The following is a 22,148-nucleotide window of genomic DNA, read 5'->3' on the forward strand; positions in this document are numbered from 1 at the left end:
TACAAGACCCTTGTGTGTCAGAATCCAAATGCCCCTGGTTGTGTGGGTGGGATCCTGCAGGGACACTAGGCTTGTTGAATGGTCCAGCCCTGGGAGCAGGAGTGAGTTCTGGGCCTGCTGCATCACCCTGGGGAAGTCCTTTCCCTGCCTCTGCCTGTATTCACATTCGAAATTATCTCCTTCAAGTCATTCCCTCTGCTGTGGTGGGGCTCAGGGACACGGGCTGCATGGGGCCAGAGCCTCTGTTTTAGGGTCCAGGGTGCTTGGGACATGGATGTGGGGTCTGGGTGAGCAGTGGCATCACCAACTGCTGGGCTCAGGCTGGAGGGGTTGTGCTGGGGCTCTGCTGCTGGGCACCCAGCTGGCACAGGGCCAAGTCCTTCTCCTGCCCCAGTGAGGGGATGGCAACCACAGCTGGGGGCTGGTGCCTGGCCCAGGAGAGGAGGGGAGAGCAGAGCATCTTCATGGCCCAGCAACCCTCTCATTCCCTTTACCCCCTCTCCTGCCCCCACTGATACCCAGGTTTGGGTGCAGGCAAAGGCACAGTAGACAGAGCTATTAGAAGAAAACCACTAAGTAGATTTGATGCATGATTTTTATTGACTTTAAAAAAAACCAGTTGGTTTAAGACAGTTGTGTGCAGAAGTACCCATGTACACAGAGGCTACAGGCCAAGCTGCCTGCCTTGCTCCTAGCCCTAGCTCAGAGCACTGGTCTCTCCCTCTCCCAGTGGGGCAGGAGGTGCTCAGATCAGGTCCTGTATGATGCAGACAACCTCTGCCAGGTGTGCCAGCCCGGGCACCTCCTCCCTGCCTCCCCCTGCCCGTAGCCTGTGCCTGCAGCTCCTCTATGTACCGTACAGTGGTGCGCTGGCCGTGCAGCACGCGCTGCCTGCGGCCGCCCTGCCAGGGAGACACGAGTGGTCGCCAGTCCTAGTGGGACAGCTTAAATAAAAAATAATAATATAATAATAATTAAAACAACAGAGAAAAGGGGAGCAGGGGAAGGAAGTTAGCAAAAAAAATACTGTCAGGGCAGCCAGGAGCTGCAAGCGCGCCTGACGCTGGATGCCGGTGCTGTGCTGCTGGAGGGTTTGGTACCTGGGTTTGGTACCCAGCATTGCCGCTCACCCTGTGATTGTCAGGCCTGGCCCTGCTCAGCTGCAACAGGAGCTGGTCCAGCCTCATCACACTGGATTTGGCCTTCCTAGCCACTGGCCTGGTGGCCTGGATGTGTCCCTCTCTCCCAGCAGCGCTGCCCAGCTAAGATCCAGCGTGGTGCGAGGAAGGAAGTGGGTACAACTGCCAGGTACATCGGCCACGTCCCTGCCGCCAGCACGGGCACAGCCAGGCGTCACCGATGGGAGATGGTCAAGGCACTCATTGTTGCTCGTGGTTTTGTGGTTTTCAATTTTCTTCCCCGTAAAAAAAGCCACAAAACAAAAAAATCAGCAAAAACCACCCAGGAAAGTGGAGGGCAGGGCTTGCAGCAGCCTGTGTGCTGTGGCTTGGGGCTGCCTGCACCAGGGCGGCTCCACTTCTACAGACCAAAAACCACCACAAAACTCAAGAGTTTAAATCCCTGTGAACAGAAAAGCTGAATTTCCCCAGCCCGGGGGCTGCTGACTTGCCTGCTCCAGGTGACCAACCCACACCTTCATGTTTCACAACTGAAGAGAAACCTCAAAAAAATAAAAGAAAACCCTGAAAAACAACCAAAGCAAAATGGAGAAACAGGTAAGAGGCTGCTACAGAAAAGCCAGATACAAAAGGGTAAAAAATTCTCCAAGCCCAAAAACCCCTACAGTGATTGTTCCTCAAATTAACTATTGCAACCAGCAAGGCAGCATGGGCAGAGCTTCCCCAGATGGGCACTGCCCCACAGCCCCTGCTCCACTCTCAGCAATGGCTGTGTAGGCAGAGGGTCCCTCTCTGGGGGACTTTTTCCATGGTTGCCTTTTTCTTGAGCTTTTCAGCATCTCCTAAAAAAAAAACAAACCCACCTGATTGAGCTAAAGAAAGTGGTTTTAATGACACCTCTGGGGAGGCAGTTTCCTTCAGCATCTCCCCATCCCATGTCATAGGCTGCCTGTCCAGCCCAGGAAGCCCTGGGGACCCTGAGAGCCCCGGCTGTACCAGACTGGTGTAAACCAAGCGCCACCCTGGCAAAAGGAGCAAAGACTTTGGGATTTCAGCTTCTCACCAGAACTGTTTAGAGCAACACAAAAGCAAAAGCACAGTTCACTCACTCACTAATCTCTGATCTGTTTCTTCCCAGCCTGAAAGCAAAGGAAATCCTGTCTCCTTGACCCTGCTGCATCCCACAACCCCTTGAGCATCCTGCAACTGCTCGCAGTGCTCAGCAAGAGTGACCAGGCTGCTGCTCATGTAGGTTTCTTAGCTGCCTCCTGTACAGTCATTCCTGAAATCTGTCCTACCCTTCCCCAGTCCTCAGGTAGAGAGCAGGGATGCTGCACCCCAAAGTTGAGATTCCTTTTCATCTCTCTGCACAGCTATGCCAGCAGTTGCCAGCCTGCAGCAGAGTTTCAGCAATGGTTGGCTTCCCAAAGCTTCTGGCTCCCCACCATGGATCCGTGTGCTGGGCCCTGCCTCCGTGCCAGGAGCCTCCCCTGGAGAAACGACGGCATCGGGTGCCCCAGGAGGGGTAAAAGAAAAATACAAAAATAAAGGAAAAAAGAAGCAGCTGGTTCCACTGGTGAGGCTGCGCAGCCGCCACAGCTCCCTCAGCCCCCTTGGCCTGGACGCGATGCTCGAGGGGCTCCCCAAAGTCGCGCGGCTCCGGGGCGGGGGCGTTGTCTTCTTTTAAAAAGAGCAGCATTTGGTTTGACTATAGAGAGATGCAAGGCGGCCACCCCTGCCGCCTGGTCAGTCGCTGATTGTGTTTATAAATCCTTTCTCAGCTGGGTTTCTTAATAATAATAATAATAATAATTAAAAAAAAGCAAAAAGTCTCCTTTAGCTCTGAACCTGATTGGCTGCTGGAGGCACCAAACGCCACCACGGTGGCTCTGTCAGCAATGTGGAACTGTGCCGCCCATACGTGCTCTTTGCCTGAGGCCACCAGGGAGTCCCTCACCCTCTGCCCCTGCAGGCAGCAGGACCTGCTGGAGCAGGAAGCCAGAGACTCAGCCCTCAGTTTCCCCGGTAAACCTCGATCTTGCTGGTTTTGGCCAGCATGTCGATGATGTGTGCCTCGAAGTCAGCGTCGTGCACCCCCGTCTTCCGGAACTCCCCGGCGTAGCGGTTGTTCTCCCAGTAGTGGTGCCAGTTCCCTCGGCTGTCAGCACCGAACCCAAAGACGTTCACCTGCCATAGCAAGCGAGGGAGTGAGCCAGAACCCCTCACCAGGCTGAGACATGTTTGTCTCAGCAACCCCTGCGCTGCTGGGGTGATTTTCAAAGGTGCCCATCCTCCTGCACAGCCTTCCCACCCCTCGTGGTGTCAGGCAACCATAGTGACTGCTGCAGTTTGACCCGAAGAATCCACCTCCTTCCTTAACCCTGCAAGGTTCAGGACCTCAGCAAACTCCCTCCCTGCCAGCCAGGAGCTGAAGGAGACATCACCCACCTCATCGCAGACATGGAGGGCAAAGAAGAGCACCAGCATGCCAGTGGAGGGGTAGCGCCCGTGGTGTTCCGTCCAGCGGTCGTGGATGTACTTGAAGAAGGCAGGATTGTAGATCTGCACCTGGGAGCATAGACCAGGGTGAGCACAGTAGCCCCAGCCATGCTCCCTTTGGCACCAGGACCCCGTGAAGGAGCACTGGGAACCTGGGGAGTGATGAGGTGACAGAGGCCATGGCCATACAGGTGCTCCTGGCAGTGACAGGGATGAGCCCCACGTACCTTTTCTTTGTCCACACGCAGAAAAGGCTTCACAGGTGCGTATGTGCTGGGAAAAGAGCAGAGAGGCAGGTGAGTTCTTGGGGGTCCCATGCCCCCAACTCCAGCTTGAGTTGCCAAGGGGGGCTCTTGGAGGGAGGAACAAATGAATCCCCATTACTCCCAGGGGAGCTGTCCTTGAGCTAGGTGAGCCTGGTGCTGCCAGTGCCCACTGGGTACTTACAACCTGATCTGGCCAGTGGAGAGGGCACTGGCGATCCAGAGCAGGTCCAGGGTTTTGAAGGGCACGAGCACAAAGCTGACATTGGCGGGCAGGTTCTTGGCACTCTCGGGATACATGAAGTGGTGTGTGGTCCGACCACCCACATCGCCCTCAAAGCCCACCGTGGGGGCCTGGTTCATCCTGGGGAGAGAGCAGAGAGGATGACATCACTGTCCCAATGCCCCCTGCCTTGCAGATGACACGGGTGATCCCCATGAGAATGCTGAATGCTGCCAAGCAGCAATTTCCCGCCCAGGGGAGAGGACAAGGCTGAACTCCCACTCGTCCCAGCACCCAGTGCCAGCATCATCCCATGTCCCTGTGCAGCCCGGGAGGGCAGGGCCCTGGCAGTGCTCTCTGGCCCTCACCGCATCACGAAGTCGTGCCCGTCGATTTCGGGGCCGTAGCCGGAGCCACGCAGGTTGCCGGAGTTGCCAACCACGGCACAGCGGCGGCAGCGGCGTGGGTCACGGGAGCGGTACGGATCCTCGCCCGGCACGATCTGGAAGAGCTTGCTCAGGACCTCGTGGGTGTTGTGGGACTTGAACTGGGGCTGCAGCATCTGCAAGGAAGGAAGGAGGGCAGGGGGCAATCACCCAGCGCCCCCTCCTTGGTGGAGGAGAAATCTGTGTCCCCCGCGCCAGAGCACACCAGTGGCACTCGTCCCTGCGCTCACCATCCACCACCTCTGGACATCGGGCGGTAGGTCCATGTTCTCCTTGGTCCACACTGGGGACACGGTGCCGTCATAGCGCCCATCAAACCAGTCGGTGGCTCCGGGCTCCTCGGCCGGGCAGCGGCGGCAGGAGCAGCCCCGAGGGTACGGCCCCCCTTTGCTGAGCCGCTGCATCCCGGCATAGCCGGGCACCAGCTTCACCCGGTGGATGCCGCCCAGCCCGCCGGGGTCCAGGTAGGCGATGCTGTGGTGGGAGTAGGTGAAGAGGAGGGACATGACGAAGACGAGCAGGAAGGCGGTCGAGAGGAAGCAGAAGCGCAACGAGCACTTCATGGTCGTCGGGTGGCTGAGCCGGGGACGGCGCCCGCTCCGGCATAGGGCGCGGGCATAGGGCGCGGGAGGGCGTCAGCCGGCCAGCGGGGCTCCCTGCAGGAACGAGCGCTGTAACTCCCTGCGGCGGCGGTGTGGGGAGGGGGATGTAGAGCCTCCCAGGACCCCCGCACCGGCCTCCTACCTGCTGGGCTGCAGCTTTCCATCCGCGTTGTCCGGCCGCGGCGAGGGCCCCCGGTGGCTCCGCGTGCCAGGCAGGGAGCATCTGCTGCGGGCTCCGGCACAGCTCGGCGCGCCGGCCTCAGCCGCGGCACCGCGCCCCGGCGGCTCCTCCAGGTCCCGGCCCCGGCTGGCGCTCGGCTGCGACGGTGCTCATCATCCCCGGGGTTTAGCTGATCCGCTGGCACGCTGCCCTCAGCCGCTGGCTCGGGAACGCGGCCACCACCACACCGGCCTGGAGCGGGAAGAAGGGGACGGCGCGTCAAGGGGTGGCGATATAGACAGCAGAGAGGGGCTGCGCCGAGCAGGCGGAGGGTGCTGGCGGCTGAATACTTTATTCCCTCCTGAACGCCCTAAAATGCCTCCCAGCCCGTCCCAGGCGCGGGGCTGCAGGGTACGAGCCATACCCGAAGGGGACAAGCAGGCGCAGGGAGCTGAGATGCCGCCGGCATCGCTATCCGCGCCTGGGGAACTCGCAGCAGCTCCCGGACTGTGCCCTCCCTGTCTCTGCCAGACAAAGGCTCAGCCATGAACTCGCGTCCGGAGCCGAACAAGCGGCCCCTTTCTGTAGACTAAATTCTCCTTCTCTATCACGCCATAAGCAGCCCCTCCAAAACCCTCCTCGCCGGCTGCCGCCGTCGCCGAGACAGCCGGGAAGCAGCCGGGAAGCAGCCGCTCCGCAGCCTGACGGGCACCCCGAGCACGGACGCTGGCACTGTCCCCCCCGAGCGGCAGCGTCCCTTGGGGAAGGTCACTCGCTCGCTCGTGATCCTGGCGGGTAAAAATAGCCAGGGCAGAGGTGCTGGCGCCTGCGCCCGGGGAGGGGCGGGAGGAGCGGCCAAGCCCCCCGAGCAGGGGGTGGGCAGAGCCAGACAGCGCTCCTTGGCCAAGTCAAAGAAAAAAAGAAAAAAAGGCTGAAAATCCCCTTTTAACCCAGTCACTGAGCTGGAGAAGGGTCCAGAATCCCAAGGGTTTGGAGACACAACCTCCCCTCCAGGCCTTTTTGGGGAGGGCGTGACCCCGCCCCGAGGCAAAACCCTGCAAAGGCATCACCTCCACGGCTCAGCCCTGGCCCCAATTAAGCCAGTGCCGAGGCCGGCAGCAGTAATTAGGAGCTGGCAGGCACCACGATGCTTCTTCCCTAGGAAAAAGCATGTCCTGGAAAACGCTGGCTTGCTTTCCAGGAATAGACTGCTAAGCCCCCAAAAACCTCCTTGTTGGGATGGAAAGAGAACATGGACCCCAAAGGCTCCGCCAGCCCATTGCACTGCCAGGCACGGACACCTCCTGTCCAAACCATTAACCCCCTGTCAAATATTTGTTCAAGTGGGGACAGTCTTTAAGGGAAAGAGCCAAAAACAGAAGGCACATCCCGGTTCAGGTGTTTTCCTGGGCTCTGGCAGGGAATTTTAACACGCCAACACGGCACACGCATGGCCAGCAGTGACTGCAATCAGTTCCTTGGGCTGCTGCCAGTGGAGAAAGCAGGGTGCTTGTTAAACAGAGGGTTTTTGCATTTAGGGAGTTTAGGATAAAGCCAGTAAAAAGCTATAACATCCCCCGCTCCCCCCCCCCCCCCCCCCAGATGCAAAATGCTGGAAAGATTTGTAGATAAAAGGCAATTTTGGCACTTTCTTCAGCTATAATATGGCAGGGCTACCAAACAGGATGGGCTGATCCCCCTCCCCTGCTCCCGCTGCTTACCATCCCACGGGCCTTTTTAAAGGCTAAAGGAAATGAGCTATCACGTGCTTGTGTTATTTTTGTTCCTGGTGAAAGGGGGAAAATCCCTTTCCGGCTCCCCAGCCCAGCCTGGTCCTGCCTGATGCATCCCAGCCCTGAGACCATCTGGAGCACAGTTTGTACAGCCCCCATCCTGGGGCCTCCTGGAACTGCCCCCGACCACAAAGGGGGAGGAAAACCCCCCTCCAGCCCAGCTCATGTGCGGGAAAAGAAGCCTTAAATCCCAGCGGCTGGTTTGAGTCATCATTTTCCTAGCAGGAGCTGGCAGCTATTTCCATCTGCACTGGTCCTTACAGCCCCCAGCAGGGACAGGGCACCCACACATACAAACACACCCCAGCAATATCCATGCCCTCCCTGCCCAATCCTAATCCAACCCTCCTCCACAAACAAAACCCCACTTGCAGGAGCTTTTTGCACCAGATTTGGATGTTTCCTTCTTAAACTAATAAGGGATTTCAGGATTTCTTCTGTGGTGAGCATGCTTGGCAACTCATCGATGCCACTAAATACCCTTCCATTCCCAGATTCATCCCCAGGATCCTAAATTGCCTCCTGAGGACCATGTACTCATCAAACACAAGTTTCTTTTTGATTGCAGGAGATAATGAAGCGAGGCTATTAAAAGGTCCTGGCAAATTGCTCTGCTGCTTTTACAGGTGGGTGGTTTTTTCCAATCGTATAATCTTTCATTTCAGGATGAATGTTGGAGCGATGTGACCGACAGCCCCAGGGCCTAGAGGATGCCTGCCCCTTCCCTGTCAGACAGAACACCATTGATACATCCCCACTTGGCATCTTTAGGTCTCATTGGCTTTGTTTGATCATTTCTAAGATATCCTGGGGTTGTTGGCATGAACTTCCATGCCAGTAAATGGCAGGGTGGGCAAAGGAGGGAGCCATCATTGGGAGATGGGATGTCACAGTGTTTGGGGCAGGGAGAGAAGGGGAGTGGAGGAGCAGTGGCAGCACTGTGTGCACTGGCTGCTGCTCTTTCCAGGGATGAATGGTCTGAAAATTCTCCCAGGAGTCTTTGGGAAATGCCACACTGTGTGACATGGGGCTACTCATCCCGTGGTCCCTGTGCAGAGACATCACTTCTGCCACCACCAAACCACTGACTGGGTGTTCGAGCAGTGCATGGCTCTTGCAGGTGGAGGAGGGGGAAGCACACAGGGCCCCCTTGGACTGGACTGGCATCTCTGCCATGGGTGGAAAACCTGAGAATTAGGGTTGGGGTTTTTTGGCAGGGAAGGAGCAGATCTGAGTTGAGTCTTCTCCACCTCCTTCAATGCCAGACACAAACAGCGAGTGTGACCTGTCCTTGTTTCAGGCACGACTTCAGTGAGCAGAATTACTACAAAAAGTCATAAAACCATTCCAATTTCTTTCTGCCCATGGCCCAAGCAGTGCCAGAGGTTGCAGCCCCCGGGCAGAGTGTGAGGAGCTGTTTGCCCCCGTGAGGCCGTCAGCTCGCATTAGCCGGGAACAGCGCGCGGGATGCGCCGGGGGCGGCGCGGGCAGGGACCACAGCCTGTCCCTCTGCATCACTGGGTTTCCACAGCCACAGCAAGGCTTGGCAAGAAAAGTGCAGTTAATTAAGGAGGTCCTTTCCTGCTTCACCCATCTAGAGGGATTATATTTTCTCCTTGAGTTTGTTCCTCCCTGGAAGCTGGATGGGAGAGGGAGCAGGGAGCAGACACAGTGCTGGCACAAGGACGTTTCTCCCTGCCATGGGGTGATGCCATGAAGAACTGATGGCTGGCAGTAGACAAACACCAGGTATTAAGAGAAGAAGCCAATTTCATGCATTAAGCCATCACCACATCCCAACAGCAAGGAGGACCTGGTAAGTAATTCTTCATCCTTTTAATTAATCATACTCCTATCAGCCAGCTCAATCAGCTAATGGAGGCAAGTTAATTGGGTTTCCCATGTTTTAAACCCAACTCGCACCCCTGGCTGCCAATGGCAGCAATTCCAGCCTCTCCTTGTGTCTGGCCTCCAGAGGGGCTATTTCAGGCTCATCCCTCAGCGCTGGGATAGGGCCAGGAAAAAGCATGGAGGCCAAATCTCTGGCACAGAGCTGGGATGGAGCCAGCCATGCTGAGGCCATTTCCTATGGGATTTAGGGACACAGGGGAGTGCCAGAAGTGGGAAAACAGAATTGAATGCTCCCACCCTTGCTGGTAGATGGGCCTGCAGGGACTGGTCCAGCAGCATCTCAAACCCCTTGGCTCAACCACAGTGTGACTCTCAGGGAACTGCAGCAGCCTGAGCACCCTGTGCTGCTCGATGGGGCAATGCTGGGTGGGCACTCTCCCCCCAAAACTCACACTGGCAGAAGCAGCCAAGGCAGATGCCCGTCCCTGCAGCTCACACTCCCATTGGGACTACCCAGCCAGTGTGGCTGATGTCCCTGAGCATTCTCCAGTGCCATTTCCCCCACCCTCTGCCAGCCATTCCAGGTCTCCCCAGGGGGAACAAGGGACCCTGCACTCCAGGGGTGTTGATAAGCCCAAGGCCATGCTCACAGCACAGCCTTGTCACGCTCAGTTCTCTGTGCCAGGAGCAGCAGCTCCCTCCTTGAGGCAGGACAGGCAGGGAAGGGAGTGGAAATCTCCCCTGTGATCCTGAATGCCTGTGGAACTGAGAGGCAGAGACAGTCCAGCTGCTCTGCACCTCAAGCACCCACCCCAAAACCCCCAGTTTGCACCAACTCAAGTACCAGCAGCTCAGGTACCACACAGCTGGGTACCACTGAGCCCCAGGTCAAGCACCACCACACCAGGTGCCACCAAGCTGAGTCTCACCAAGCAGCCACGTTTGGCCAACTAGCCCAGCAGAACAGACGAGGCAGAGTCTGGGGCTTGCCACTGCCTGCTCCTCTCTCCCATCTTTGCCCCAGCTCCCTGTGCAAAGCCATCTGCTCCCATGGGGAGCCAGCTCCCCACTGCTGGCCACATTTCTGTCTCACCCTCCCACAGCTGCAGCCTGGGGTCAGCAGGGTCTGCCTGCTCCCCCTTCCTGCCTGCTACAGCAGGGCTGCACCCCACAGACACCCCTGAACCAGTCTCCCTGCAGCCTCAGCTGCCTGTGAAGATGAGGCCACACCATAGGCAGCCACCACATCCCCTAGGAGGGGCAGGGCCCCTGCTCTCCTGTCACCACCAGCATCCGGAGCTGCCAGCAGCACCCTGAGCCGAGCCTCGCTGGGAAGGAACCACTTCCCCTCTACACTGCTGCTGTTTTTACCAGCCTGGACCCATTAGGTTCATGCCTGATGCCTCACCAGGAAAATATGTGCAGGAGTGCAGGACAGGCGGATGCTGCAGCAGGAAGCTGTGGCCCTGTGCCCGGGGAAGGCGAGCTGGGACACGGGGCCCCTGCACCTTCCTGCCTTCCTCCCTGGATCTCACCTGCGCCGAGGATCAGAGGTGGTGGAAAACCAAAGGTTCTCCTCTGGCTTTTGAGGGCTGGTTGATGGGTGCTGTACCCGCAGACGCCATCTCTCCCCTGGGGAACAACCCAAGCTGAGAGCTGCAACCTCAGCACACGCTGCGGGTGGCCATAAAACCACCCTGGTTTGCTCTGCCTGCAGGCAGCACTGAGAGGACATTGAACTCGTTAGGGAAACTGCACCTATGAGATTTCATCACAAGGAAGTTATGAAAGGCTCCCCAGGCCAGAGGGCATCAATCCCAGCACAGCCCAGTTACAGCAAAGAACTCCCATTAAATGTAAAATTAGAGCAGTTCCACTGGCGAGAGCCCCTGACTTCTCTCCAGTAGCTGGGGCTCTGCTCAGACACCTGGGGAGAAGGGGGAGCATTTGCAGCTTCCTAATTAGCCCAATTACTGCTGCAGATCAAAAGTCCTTTGCTGGGGACACAGTTGCTCCCGGAGCAAAGTGACTGCAGCTTGTTCTGGTTTCCCAAGAGCAACTGTTGAGGGTGTTATTGTAGAGCTCAAACACTGAATTATCCATCCCATAAGGAAAAAACTCTATACATCACACACACATACACATATATAAATTTTTGTACACATTCACCACTCATCCATGTGCAGTTTCGGGGGTGTCTTTGGGAACTTTGCCTTGGAGCTAGGACCCAAATCATCTGCACTTTCCAAAAAAAGCTTTTGGAAGATGCCAGTGGCAAAGAGCGACATGAAGCCAAGAGATACCCCGGAGCCCAGTGCAGAGCCCAGCAGGGCAGGGAGAGGAGGTTCCCAGCCTCTCCCATCACAACCCAGCCCATCGGGGTCAGGCGGGCTCTGATAAATCCTGGCTCATGAAGAAGCAGTGAAGCCGGCCAAGCCACTGGAGAGCAATTAGCAGCTTGCAATCGTGCAAAAATGAAATGCAACGGGAAGAGATTAAAGCCATCGAGCTGCCGGGACCTCGGCGTGCCAAAGCGGGCGGCATCCAGCGTGCCGAGAGCCCGCAGCAAAACCACCGAGCCCTCGGTGCCATCGGAGCCTTTCCCCAAAAAGCGGCACTTTGGAGCTTGTTTGGGCACGAAAATCCGAGCGTTCCCGCAGCCTGCGGCAGCCGGGGCTCTCCCTGCCCGCTCTCCCCGCCTGCCTCCGGCGCCGGCGAGGCGTGGGCGGCGAGCGGAGCGCGCCCCGCCGTTCCCAAGAACCGCCATGAGCTCCTCGCAGGAGAGGGGAGCGCTTTGGACAGGCAGATGCCGCACACAACCGGCAGCGGGGCCGCTGTCGCTGCCAGATGGGGACAGACGGACGGACAGACAGACAGACGGGCAGACGGACAGACAGACGGGCACGCGCGCCCGGGGGGGATGCGGCGGGCAAGGCACCCCCCAGCCCACCCCTCCCCGCTGAGGCCGCGACTTCTGCTTCTGACAGAAGGGGAAGAAAAGGGAAGAAAGGGGAAAGCAAACCCAAAGCGCTGAGGAACTTCCCCTTGGCGCTCACCGCCTCGGCCACGGTGCGGCCGGGGCGGCTGCTCAGGGAGAGCCTTTCCTAGCAAAAAGGAGAGCCTTCTCCTGGGCAAAACTGCCTTCACCAGCCCAGAGCCCACGCGTCTTCCTGGAGGGAGGCTCAGCAAGTTTTGGGGTTTGCTGTGATTTGGTTTACCCCAGCCACGTTTTGTGATTGTTGGCAGCAGGTGGGGACGTGGCCCTTCCTCCAGCCTGAGCCTGAACGCTGCCCAAGTGCCATCCTGCCCCCAATATTTTCCTGATGGTATGAGAAGCCCTCACTCTAGGGAAATATTTGGGAGCTTTGAAATAAGTGCTCTGACTCTGCAGCTGGAGCCTGAGCAAGCCTTGCCTTCCCCCTGCGCCAGCAGCACTGAAGCCCCCGGAATATGTGGGGACCCCTTGAATCGCCAGGCCCTGAAATACAGGCTCCGGTGTCAATCCCCCTCAGGCAGCCGTGCTTCAGCCAGGGAAACACCCTGAAACAATGGGACAGGCACACCGATGAGATCTCACACCAGTGCCCGCCTCAGTGGCCCCACACACACAAAGAAGCAGGCAAAGGACATCCCCTGCTCGGTGACACAGTTTTCTACCCTGTCCCCAGGGACGCTCAGGCTGTTTGCGAAATCCTGGCTGCCACTACCCATGCAATGGATGCCGTGTGTCACGCAGCCATGTGTCACACCGCTGCTGAGGGACCCTGCACAGTGGCACTGGTGGGGACTGGGGCCGCTCGCAGCCAGTCCTCCCACCCTGGTCCCCCGGCTCTGCCCTCAAGATCCCAGGGCACACGGCTGGAGAGGAGCAGCTCCATCAGCCCCGACAGCCCTGCTAGGGCCAGCATCCTCCCCGGGGCGAGCACATCCTGCCCGGGCAGCACCCTGAGGCTGCTCCCGAGCTGCACACCGCGGCTGGGGCCAGCATCCCCTCCCCGGCACCGCACCGCAGGGCCCGGGCCAGCATTTCGGACCGGCGAAACCTGCTGGGTCCGAACCCAATGCAACCCGGCTGGATGCTCCCGGCAGCCAGCACCCAGCACCGGGAGCAGCACCCAGAACCTGCACCCCGGATAGGGGACAGCACATCCTCCCAGGGCTGTTCAGCACCCACTGCACCCCGGGGGATACTCCCAGCTCCGAGACCTGCGCCCAGCCCCGGGACCAGCAACCGGGACCACCACAGCGGGGATGAACCCGACTCATCCCGTGTGGGTGCTGCCCGAAGCCAGCTCTCAGCACCGGCACCAGCCCGCAGCAGCGGGGCAGCTCCCGGGTGGGCTCCCCGCCGCCGCCCGCTACCCCCGCCGCCTCCCCGGGACCGGCATCCCGAGCCGAGCCGGGCCGTGCCCGCATCCCCCGCCCGGGGCCCGCTCTCCGCCGCGGTACCTGGCTCAGCTCCGGCATGGCCCCGCCGCCGGGCTCACCCGGGCCCCGCTGCCACCGCCCTCCGTGCCGTGCGGAGCCGTGCCGCGCCGTGCCGCGCGGGGCGGGGGGGAAGGGGGGGACGGACGGGCCCGGCAGGCTGGGAGATGTAGTCCTGGGCCGCCCGGCGGGGCTTGTGGGACTTGTAGGAGGCGAGCGGGGCCGCCTGCGCCCACTCTCCCACCGGCATCTCAGGAATCCACCCCGGTGCCCAGCCCGGGACTCACCCCGGCACATCGGCATCCTCCAGCCCGGTGCCCAGCACCGGAACCCCCGGTACTCAGCCACCAGGATTCACCCCGGTACCCACCCGGCGCATCGCCAGCCCCCTGAACACCCCCAGTACCCAATGCGATACCCAAATCGGTACCCATCCCGGTACCCACCCGGCGCACCAGCATCTCCAGACATCGGCACCCCGGTACCCATCCCCGTTATCCATCCCGGTATCCACCCGGCGCGCCGGCATCTGCCGCTACCCACCCCGGGACACACCCAGTGCATCGACACCGCCCAGGACCCATCGCGTACCGATCGCACCCCAGCACCCACCAGGCACCCACCCTGACAACCCACCGGGAACCGACACCCGCGCCCACCGCCCGGGCACCCCTTCTATCTGCAGAGAACCCTGCGAGGAGCCGGACTCGTGACAGGGGTGACGCAGGGCACTTAGGGGTACGCACTGCCGCCGAAACCTATTTTAGGGCAGAAAACGTCAAACCCCCATTCCCCCTTGGCAAGCCCCCCGAGATGGGGGAAACGGGGAAGCAGCACAGGGGTGGCCGTGCCTTTAAGGGGTCCGTGCAGTGTACGTTGGGAACTGTAGTCCTTCAGCGCAGAGCGTCCCGGAGAGACTGTGGGGCTTGAACTAAACATCCCAGCAGGCCCCGCGGGGCCAGGCTGGGGCAGAGGCGGTACTTATGGCGGCGGAGTGGAGCGCTGTTCTCCTCACCTGCCGGCGGGGCCATGGCGGCGTGTCCGCCCTGCAGCGAGGCAAGTGGCGGGGCGGGCGCCCCTTCTCCCTCCTGTGCGCGGCGGCAGGACAGGCTCTTGACGCCGCCCGCCTCTCGTTTGGCAGAGCTGGAGGTGCGGCGGCTGCGGGGCGGGCTGGGCCCGCGCCCCCCCGCGCTGCTCCTGGCCGTGGAGGACCCCTGGGCCCGCCTGGGCAGCGGCGGTGCCACCCTGAACGCTTTGCTGGTGGCGGCCGAGCACCTCAGCGCCCGGGCCGGGTGCACGGTGAGACGTGACGGCTGCTGGTGGGTCCGGGGAGGCTGGAAGTCAGGAGGGGACGCTGGAGGTGAGGGGGCGTGCCTGTCCTGTCTCCACTGACTGTCCCCGGCTGTCCTCTCCCAGGTGGTGACCGCTGACGTCCTGAGGGACGCCCGCATCCTCATCTTGCACATGGTGAGAGCCGACCTGCAGCCCAGCATGGGACCTCTCATTGCACCCTCTCCCTCTCGGTGACCCCCCCATATTCTCCGTCCCACCAGGGCCGCGACTTCTCCTTCGACGACTGTGGCCGTGCCTTCACCTGCCTGCCCGCTGAGGAGCCCGGCGCCCAAGCCGAAGCGCTGGTCTGCAACCTGGACAGCCTGCTGGGGACCATGACACACCGGGTCTGTGCAGCCTGGGGATGGGGCCCTGGGGCTGGGTTTGGCTCCCAGCAAGATGGAAGCGGTGTTGGGTTCCTGGGCTCCTTCCCTGCCGTCCCTGGGCACGGGGTCCTTCTCTTGGCAGCTCTGTGTGGGCTCCCCACCTGGTGTCTGGGTCTGCAGCACCGACATGCTCCTCACCGTGCCCTCAACACCAGGTGAGTGGCTGGACACCAGCCTCGCTTCCAGCACCTGCTTTGGCGTGGGATGGGGTTCTGTGAACCAGCAGCACAGCTGGTCCAGCCTGTGCTGTGCTCCCATGAGGGTGTGGATGCTCAGCTGTTGCTGTCCTGTGCACGGTTGGGAGCATCCATTGTGCCTACAGTGAGGTGGCGAAGACTGGATGCTGCTGCCACTTCCTCTGCTGTGGTCCAGGTTTTCAGTCAGTTGTGCCCAGTGTGAGTGCATACACTGCCCCAGTGGGCACTGATTTCTGTCCCTCCCCCCAGGGATCAACTGGGATGGCTTCCAGGGTGTCCGAGTGATCGCAGTGCCCGGGAGCCCAGCATATGCCAGGAACCATGGGGTCTACCTCACCAATGAGCAGGTTGGGACAGCTCTCCCTTCAAGAGGCATGCCTTGAAGGTGCAGGGATTCCCAGTCCTTGGATCCCTTGGATGCTGAGGTCACAGCACTGCTGTGGCTGCTTGGCTTGGGGTTCCCTGAAGAGCTCACTGGGGTGGTTTTGCTCCTAGGGGCTGGTGCATGACATCATCTACAAAGGCACCGAGGCCCAGATCCAGCAGTGTGCAGGGCCAGATGGCACCGTCCCACTGGTATGGCACGACTCATGTCTTGGTGACCCTGCCAGCCCCATCCCTTGTGTCACCACAGCTGCAGCCTCAGCCCTGATGTGCCTGGCAGGTCTGTGGGATTGTTTTCTTCTCCTCGGATGCTGCTGAGCAGCTCCTGGCCACCCACGTCATCCCTCCTCTGGACGCCTGCACCTACATGGGGCTGGACTCAGGGGCACCACCCATCCAGGTGACAGCCTCTCTTTGGAGGATGGGACCCTTTGCCACACAGGTGTCACTGCTGGGAACCTCTGTAGGGTCTGTTTGCCCTCACACGGCCACATTTGGGTGGGAGAGGTAGTGGGAGGGAGCACCCAGTAGCAGGGTGGGGTTCAGGATGGCTGGACCCAGCAAGTCCCTTCTCTCCCCAGCTCTCCCTCTTCTTCGACATTGTGCTGTGCATGGCAGGGGGCATGACAGAGGAAGGTTTTGTCAAGGGTGGTGGTGATGCCAGTGTGAGGAGCGCCCGCTCTGTGCTGTGGACAGCTCTCCGTGGCTTCCCTCTTAGCATGGGTGAGTGCTTCCTTCCCACTTCTTGTGGAGTGTCCCTGCCCAGTTACAACTGGGTGATCTTTAAGATCCCTTCCAACCCCAACCATTCTATGATTCTGTGCTGCAGTGAGTGCATGTGATGTGACCTCTTCCTGGGCCCTCTTCTCTGCATGGGTGGAGATGGGGTGGTCAGGGCCTGATGGCCATCTGTGTCACCCCACAGCTGCGGGTCCCCAGGTCTCCACTCCTGCCCCTGCAGCCGGGGATGTTCAGCCTGGCTCACATGAGTGCCAGACACACACACTTTTTTTTGTCGATGTGCTGAAAGCTCTCCTGTCCCCCCCCAGCCTGCATTCCCAATGCATCCTACGACTACATGACCTCCTCTGCGAGTGACCACATCCGCAGCCTGACCCTCCTGCCTAGCTCTGCCAGCCACCTCCGCTTCTGCAAGACAGCCCATTCCCACGTGGATGTATGTCCTTCCATGCCCAGCCTTGCTAGTGCGCATTTTTTGGGGGCTGCTCTGGGCTGTGTTCCCAGCCCCTGGTCCCATGTCTCTGTGCCCTTGGCAGCAGCCCTGTCTCCTGGAGGATGGCTCTTCGGTCACCAACTGCCTGCTGGAAGGAGCTGTGCAGCTGGCAGCTGGCAGTGTCATCCAGCACTGTCGCCTCAAGGTACCTGACTAGGATGGGGGTGATGCATAGCTCCCAGTGCACTGAATGGGCAGCAGGGTGACATGTTGCTGCCTAGGATGGAGGAACCACAGCTGTGAGATTTGGGGTGCCCTTCCTCTTTGGGGCTGCCTTTTGGCTGGTGCTGGGCACCTTGGTGGCTGTCACCCTCTGCAAACAAGGGGATGAGGCTGTCACTTCTGGCCTGTCCTGAGCTGGGAATCAGGGCAGACCCTCTCTTTTGGGGGCTGTGAGCCCTAGAGGCTATTGCCTGGCCTGAATTTCTGTAGTCTGTGTTTCTGCAGCCTTGTGACAAAATTACATCCTGTCACCTGGATTGTGCTGGCACCAGCTTGTCTCTCAGGATGGTTGTCCCATTCTAAGTTCAGGATTTGGCTCTGATTTGGGGACCAGCCATGCCACTGCTGTTGCTTCTTCCTCAGGGTCCCCTGGTGATTGGTCCCGGCTGCCTCCTCTCTGGTCTCGACGTGGGCTCCTCAGCAGCCCTGTGGGGCTGTCCCCTGCGTGATGTTGTCCTGCAGGGCCACCACGTCCGGCTGCGTGACCTGCCCTGCCGCGTGTTCACTCTCACTGGCCGCCTTGACGACTGGCAGGTAAGGGGGCAGTGAAGTGGCACAAGGCTCTCAGCAAAGCCAAAGTGTGACCAGTCCCTCTGTGTCCCTGCAGAGCCCTGTGGAAAAAGCCACCTACCTGAACATGCCCTGGGCTGAGTTTTTCCAACGGACGGGTGTGCGGTAGGTGCCATGTGTCAGAGTGGGACAGGAGACCCAGCTCCTGAGGTGTCATGACCACCCCAACCCATCCCACATTCCAGCTCCTCTCATGTAAGGTGTCCTCAAGCCCCAGGGCTGTGCTGATGGTTTCTCCCTCCATCAGGGAAGGGGACCTTTGGGATGCCGAGACACCGCAGAAGGAGCCGTTGCCTGCTCAGTGCCCGGCTCTTCCCGGTGCTGCATGCCCGCGAGGCACTGGGGCTGGAGGATGTGCTGTGGCTGCTGGGCCTGGCCACGGTGCCCAGTGAGCAGCTGGTACGCTGGAGAACAGCCTGGCGCATGTCCTGGCAGGAGCTGCTGCCCTGCCTGGACACAGAAGCTGAGCTGGGCGCCCGCCAGGCCCTGTTCTTCCTGCAGGGCCAGCACAAGGTGCGGCGGGTGCTGCTGGGGCGCCAGGACAGCAGCCTCCTGCCGCTTGCCCGCAGTGCCGTCCATGAGGGCTACCACAAGGCCATGCTGGACACACTGGATGAAGGTGAGCTGGACTCACAAGCTGCATCTCTCATTATCAGGACTGTTCAGTGCTCCCCACTGCCTTCAATGATCCCCCCCTATTGCAGGGGTGTACCTGCAGGGCATCCAACAAGCCTGGGTGGGTGCAAGCCATTCAAGTCCTGCTCCCCTGGGGATAGCTTATGGCAGAAGCTGGTTGGGGAGCAGTGCAGCCTGGCTGTTCTTTGCAACCTCCTTTTATTTTATTTTCTAGTTGCCTCCACGGCCAGCGATGCTGGTATTGCAGCATGGGCACTTGCCTGTATTGCTGAGGTCCTGGGCTGCATGGCACAAGGAGAAGGGGGCTTGCGGAGTGGTCCTGCTGCCAACAGGGAGTGGGCCTCAGCTTTTGGGCGCCTGGAGAGTGGGGACATCGCTGGTGGTGTCCAGGAGCTGGCTGCTGAGCGGCAGAAGTGGATGAGCCGGTGAGGCTGGGGCTGGCAAGAGGCAGCCGCCCCATTCCCATTCCAGGCATTGGTTCTGTCATGGAGATGTGGCAGTGGGCTCAGCATCTCTCTTATCCCAGGCCGGCTCTGCTGGTGAGAGCAGCTCGGCATTACGAGGGGGCCGAGCAGATCCTCATCCGGCAGGCAGTGATGTCCTCATGCCAGTTCATCACCGTGGAACAGGTGGAGCTGCCACCCTTGGGGCACTGGGTGCAGGCGGTGTGTCCCGCCCGCCTGGACCTCTCCGGTGAGCACATTCCCTCAGTCAGATGATCCTTGTGTCACCCCTGTGGTGCTGGGGGATCAGGAGTAAGGGTGCCCCAGGAGGCTGATGGTGAGTGTTGGCAGGTGGCTGGAGTGACACACCCCCCATCACCTACGAGCACGGGGGGGCCGTGGTGGACGTGGCAGTGCTGGTGGATGGGTGCCGGCCCGTTGGCGCGCGGGTGCGGCGCATTGCCCAGCCAGAGCTGCGCCTGCTCAGCCTCAGCGGGACACCACAGGGCGAGGTGGTGGCAGAGCTGGTGTGCCGAGAGCTGGAGCACTTACAGGATTACTGCCAGCCACATGCACCAGGTGAGGGGTCACCCACCAGCCTGGCTCTGTACCTGCAATGTCCCGTTGGTGCCAGGATGGCCCTTTTTGGGGCCAGTGGGATGAGGGAGCAGGTAGCACAGCAGGCATCAGCTTTACTTCTTTTTTGTTTTCAGGAGCCCTGCTCAAAGCTGCCTTTATCTGCACCCAGGTTGTGCAGTTCCCCTCACAGAGACCTTTGCGGGCCCAGCTGATGGAGAATTTTGGGGGTGGCTTTGAGGTGCACACCTGGTCCAAGCTTCCCCACGGGTCTGGCCTCGGTAGGTTTGCAGGGAAGGGGCTGAGTAGTCCCTCACTGTTGGCTGGGAGTGTCTCCTGCTGCTAGCACCAGGATGGGGCATCCCCCTTGCTGCCGCCCCAACCCCCAGGGACACAACAGTGCCTCACTGCCCTGGCCTTACCTGTGCCCCCTGCAGGCACCAGCAGCATCCTGGCAGGAGCAGTGATGGCATCCCTGTACCGGGCAGCAGGGAAGGCTGCCAGCACTGAGTCCCTCATCCATGCTGTGCTGCACCTGGAGCAGAGGCTCACAACAGGTAGGGCCTGGAGGAGCAGCTGACCCACAAGGTGGGGGTCCCAGCAGTGACTGACAACTCTCTGCCCTGCAGGGGGTGGCTGGCAGGACCAGGTTGGTGGGCTCATTCCTGGCATCAAAATCGGGAGGTCGAAGGCCCAGCTGCCACTCAGAGTGGAAGTGGAGCAGATCTCAGTCCCTGATGGTTTTACCCAGACTCTGAACGATCACCTGCTGCTGGTGTACACGGGGAAGACTCGCCTGGCCCGCAACCTGCTCCAGGTAATGCCTGGGTGCCTCTGGGGGTCACAGGCTGGCCTCTGCTCCCCCTGTAGCCTTTGGTGGTATCCCCTTCACTTGTGCAGAGCTTTGGCACCCCAGAGGGAGCTGGCACCCAAAAGCCATGGGTGCAGCACTACCTCCCCAGGTGCTGCCAGAGCCAGGAGGACAGTGACAGGGACATTTGGCCTCTTGCAGGATGTGGTGAGGAACTGGTATGCCAGGCTGCCTTCCATCGTGCAAAATGCTGACGCGCTGGTGAGCAATGCTGAGGAGTGTGCCCAGGCCTTGAGGCAAGGTGTGAGCCCCCTTCCCTAGGCCAGGTTTGCCCTTTTAACAGCAGAAGAAACACAAACTTTCCCAGGGAGAGGCTGTGCAGTCTCAGAGGGGAAGAAGGCTGGGAGGGTGCAGGCTCTTGCAGCTGCAGAAGCTTCAAATCCTCCCCCAAGCCCACCCTCACCAGGCAATACCCCAAAATTCAGGGTTGAACAAAGATTTTGAGGAAGAGCGGGTTAGACATGCTGAATTTGATTGATTAGCAGTGCACCATTGGTGACAGGGCTGGGGGCCATGCCTGGTCAGTGTAGCAGGTTTACTTGGCTGCTGCAGAGAGGAAGCTGGAGCATTAAAGCAGGCAAATCCTCCCCCTGTGGAGGATTAAAAATAGCAACGTGACAGAGCTGGGGTTGCCTGCTTGGCCAGCAGAGCTGGGAGGAACTGGAAAAGAGAAGGCAGAATTTAGCTTGGGCTGAGCATGTTTCTGCCCTTTGGGTGAGAAACAGAGACAAGTAATTTGCAATATTCCCTCCTCTGCAGGTGACCTGATGCTCCTTGGCAAGTGCCTGGACTGCTACTGGCAGCAGAAGAAGCGCATGGCCCCGGGCTGCGAGCCGCTGGCCGTGGGGCGCATGATGGACGCGCTCCGGCCCCACGCCCACGGGCAGTGCTTGGCTGGGGCTGGTGGTGGAGGCTTCCTTTACATCTTAACCAAAGCCCCCCGGCAGAAAGAAGCTTTGCACCAGCTCTTGGCAAACACTGAGGTGAGCTGTGAGCCCCCCACTGCTGCAGGCAGCTTGCAGCAGCCTTATATAGAGCATGAGGAGCATCTTTCCCCACCACACATGGGATGTGATTGCTCGTTGTTCCAATGCCCTCCCTGGGACCTTGCAGGTGAGAAGGGGTCCTTTGCTGCCTCCTGCCCGAACCTGTGACCCTCTTTTTCTAGGGACTGGGCAACTTCAGCATCCACAGCATTGAAGTGGACACGGGTGGTTTCTCTGTGGAGGTCGTGGGATGTGATACGAAGGATGGTGCTCAACCTGGAGGCGACAGGGCTGTGTGAAGGCCTTCAGCCCTGGCCCATTCCTGGCAGATACCCAGAACAAGTGCAGGGAAATTCCCACTGCTTTAGGGGAAGCTTCTTCAGGCAGCTCCAGCAGGTGCCTTAGGTCTCCATATGTCCTTTTTGTGCTGCTACTTGCCCCAAAAGCCAGAGCCTGGAGAAGTTGTGACAAGTTGTGCAGGCAGGCAAAACTACCCCTGCTGGGTGGCCTTACTGGAAGGACAGTTTGCTAGGGTCTCCAGCCTGATTTTGGTGGTTCACTCCAGTTTTTACAGTTCTCCAAAGAGAACAAGCTAGCATTTGTGATTCTGCATCTAGCAGGAACCTTCCCACTCTTCAGCAGCAGGGACCCAAACTGACAGTTCAGCATGCAATGCTCCTGCACCAGGGATGCAGCTGGATGTGGAATCAAGACCCTCTCCTGTCCTGAGGCACTGTTTCAGCAGTGAAATAATGACTACTGAAAGCAAATTACTAGTCCATGCAGTCTGAATAAAAAAGCTTATTCTCAGCATGTGTTTGTGCCCCTCTGTCCCTAGCAGGGCTGCTCTCTCTTCACAGGATAGCAAAGGCCCAGCGTTGCATGGGAGAAGCTTTTCCAGGGGTGGGAA

General features: G+C 59.7%; 2 protein-coding genes across 2 annotated transcripts; one reads left to right on the forward strand and one right to left on the reverse strand.

Moving 5' to 3' along the window:
• Nucleotides 1–558: 558 nt before the first annotated feature.
• On the reverse strand, nucleotides 559–13,494 carry ST3GAL2 (ST3 beta-galactoside alpha-2,3-sialyltransferase 2). The gene is made up of 8 exons (XM_036390441.1): nucleotides 13,426–13,494; nucleotides 5,315–5,584; nucleotides 4,801–5,226; nucleotides 4,493–4,686; nucleotides 4,086–4,265; nucleotides 3,866–3,911; nucleotides 3,588–3,707; nucleotides 559–3,326 (listed from the first exon to the last, which is right to left on the reverse strand). Exons 3-8 carry the CDS (start codon nucleotides 5,131–5,133, stop codon nucleotides 3,153–3,155), a joined length of 1,047 nt encoding a protein of 348 aa, XP_036246334.1. The 5' UTR covers nucleotides 5,134–5,226; nucleotides 5,315–5,584; nucleotides 13,426–13,494; the 3' UTR covers nucleotides 559–3,152.
• Nucleotides 13,495–14,384: 890 nt separating this feature from the next.
• Nucleotides 14,385–22,048, forward strand: FCSK (fucose kinase). Its single transcript, XM_036390593.2, is given in 24 exon segments — nucleotides 14,385–14,457; nucleotides 14,543–14,700; nucleotides 14,818–14,868; nucleotides 14,955–15,080; nucleotides 15,202–15,274; nucleotides 15,566–15,663; nucleotides 15,812–15,892; nucleotides 15,981–16,100; nucleotides 16,282–16,423; nucleotides 16,750–16,877; nucleotides 16,978–17,079; nucleotides 17,520–17,690; nucleotides 17,764–17,831; nucleotides 17,974–18,013; nucleotides 18,015–18,345; nucleotides 18,577–18,787; nucleotides 18,889–19,055; nucleotides 19,157–19,384; nucleotides 19,519–19,662; nucleotides 19,819–19,938; nucleotides 20,011–20,198; nucleotides 20,394–20,493; nucleotides 21,012–21,235; nucleotides 21,421–22,048. Coding segments are annotated over 24 exon segments (3,261 nt in total). The 3' UTR covers nucleotides 21,538–22,048.
• Nucleotides 22,049–22,148: the final 100 nt, after the last annotated feature.

This window comes from Molothrus ater, chromosome 12 (assembly GCF_012460135.2).
Source record: "Molothrus ater isolate BHLD 08-10-18 breed brown headed cowbird chromosome 12, BPBGC_Mater_1.1, whole genome shotgun sequence".
Classification (NCBI taxonomy): domain Eukaryota; kingdom Metazoa; phylum Chordata; class Aves; order Passeriformes; family Icteridae; genus Molothrus; species Molothrus ater.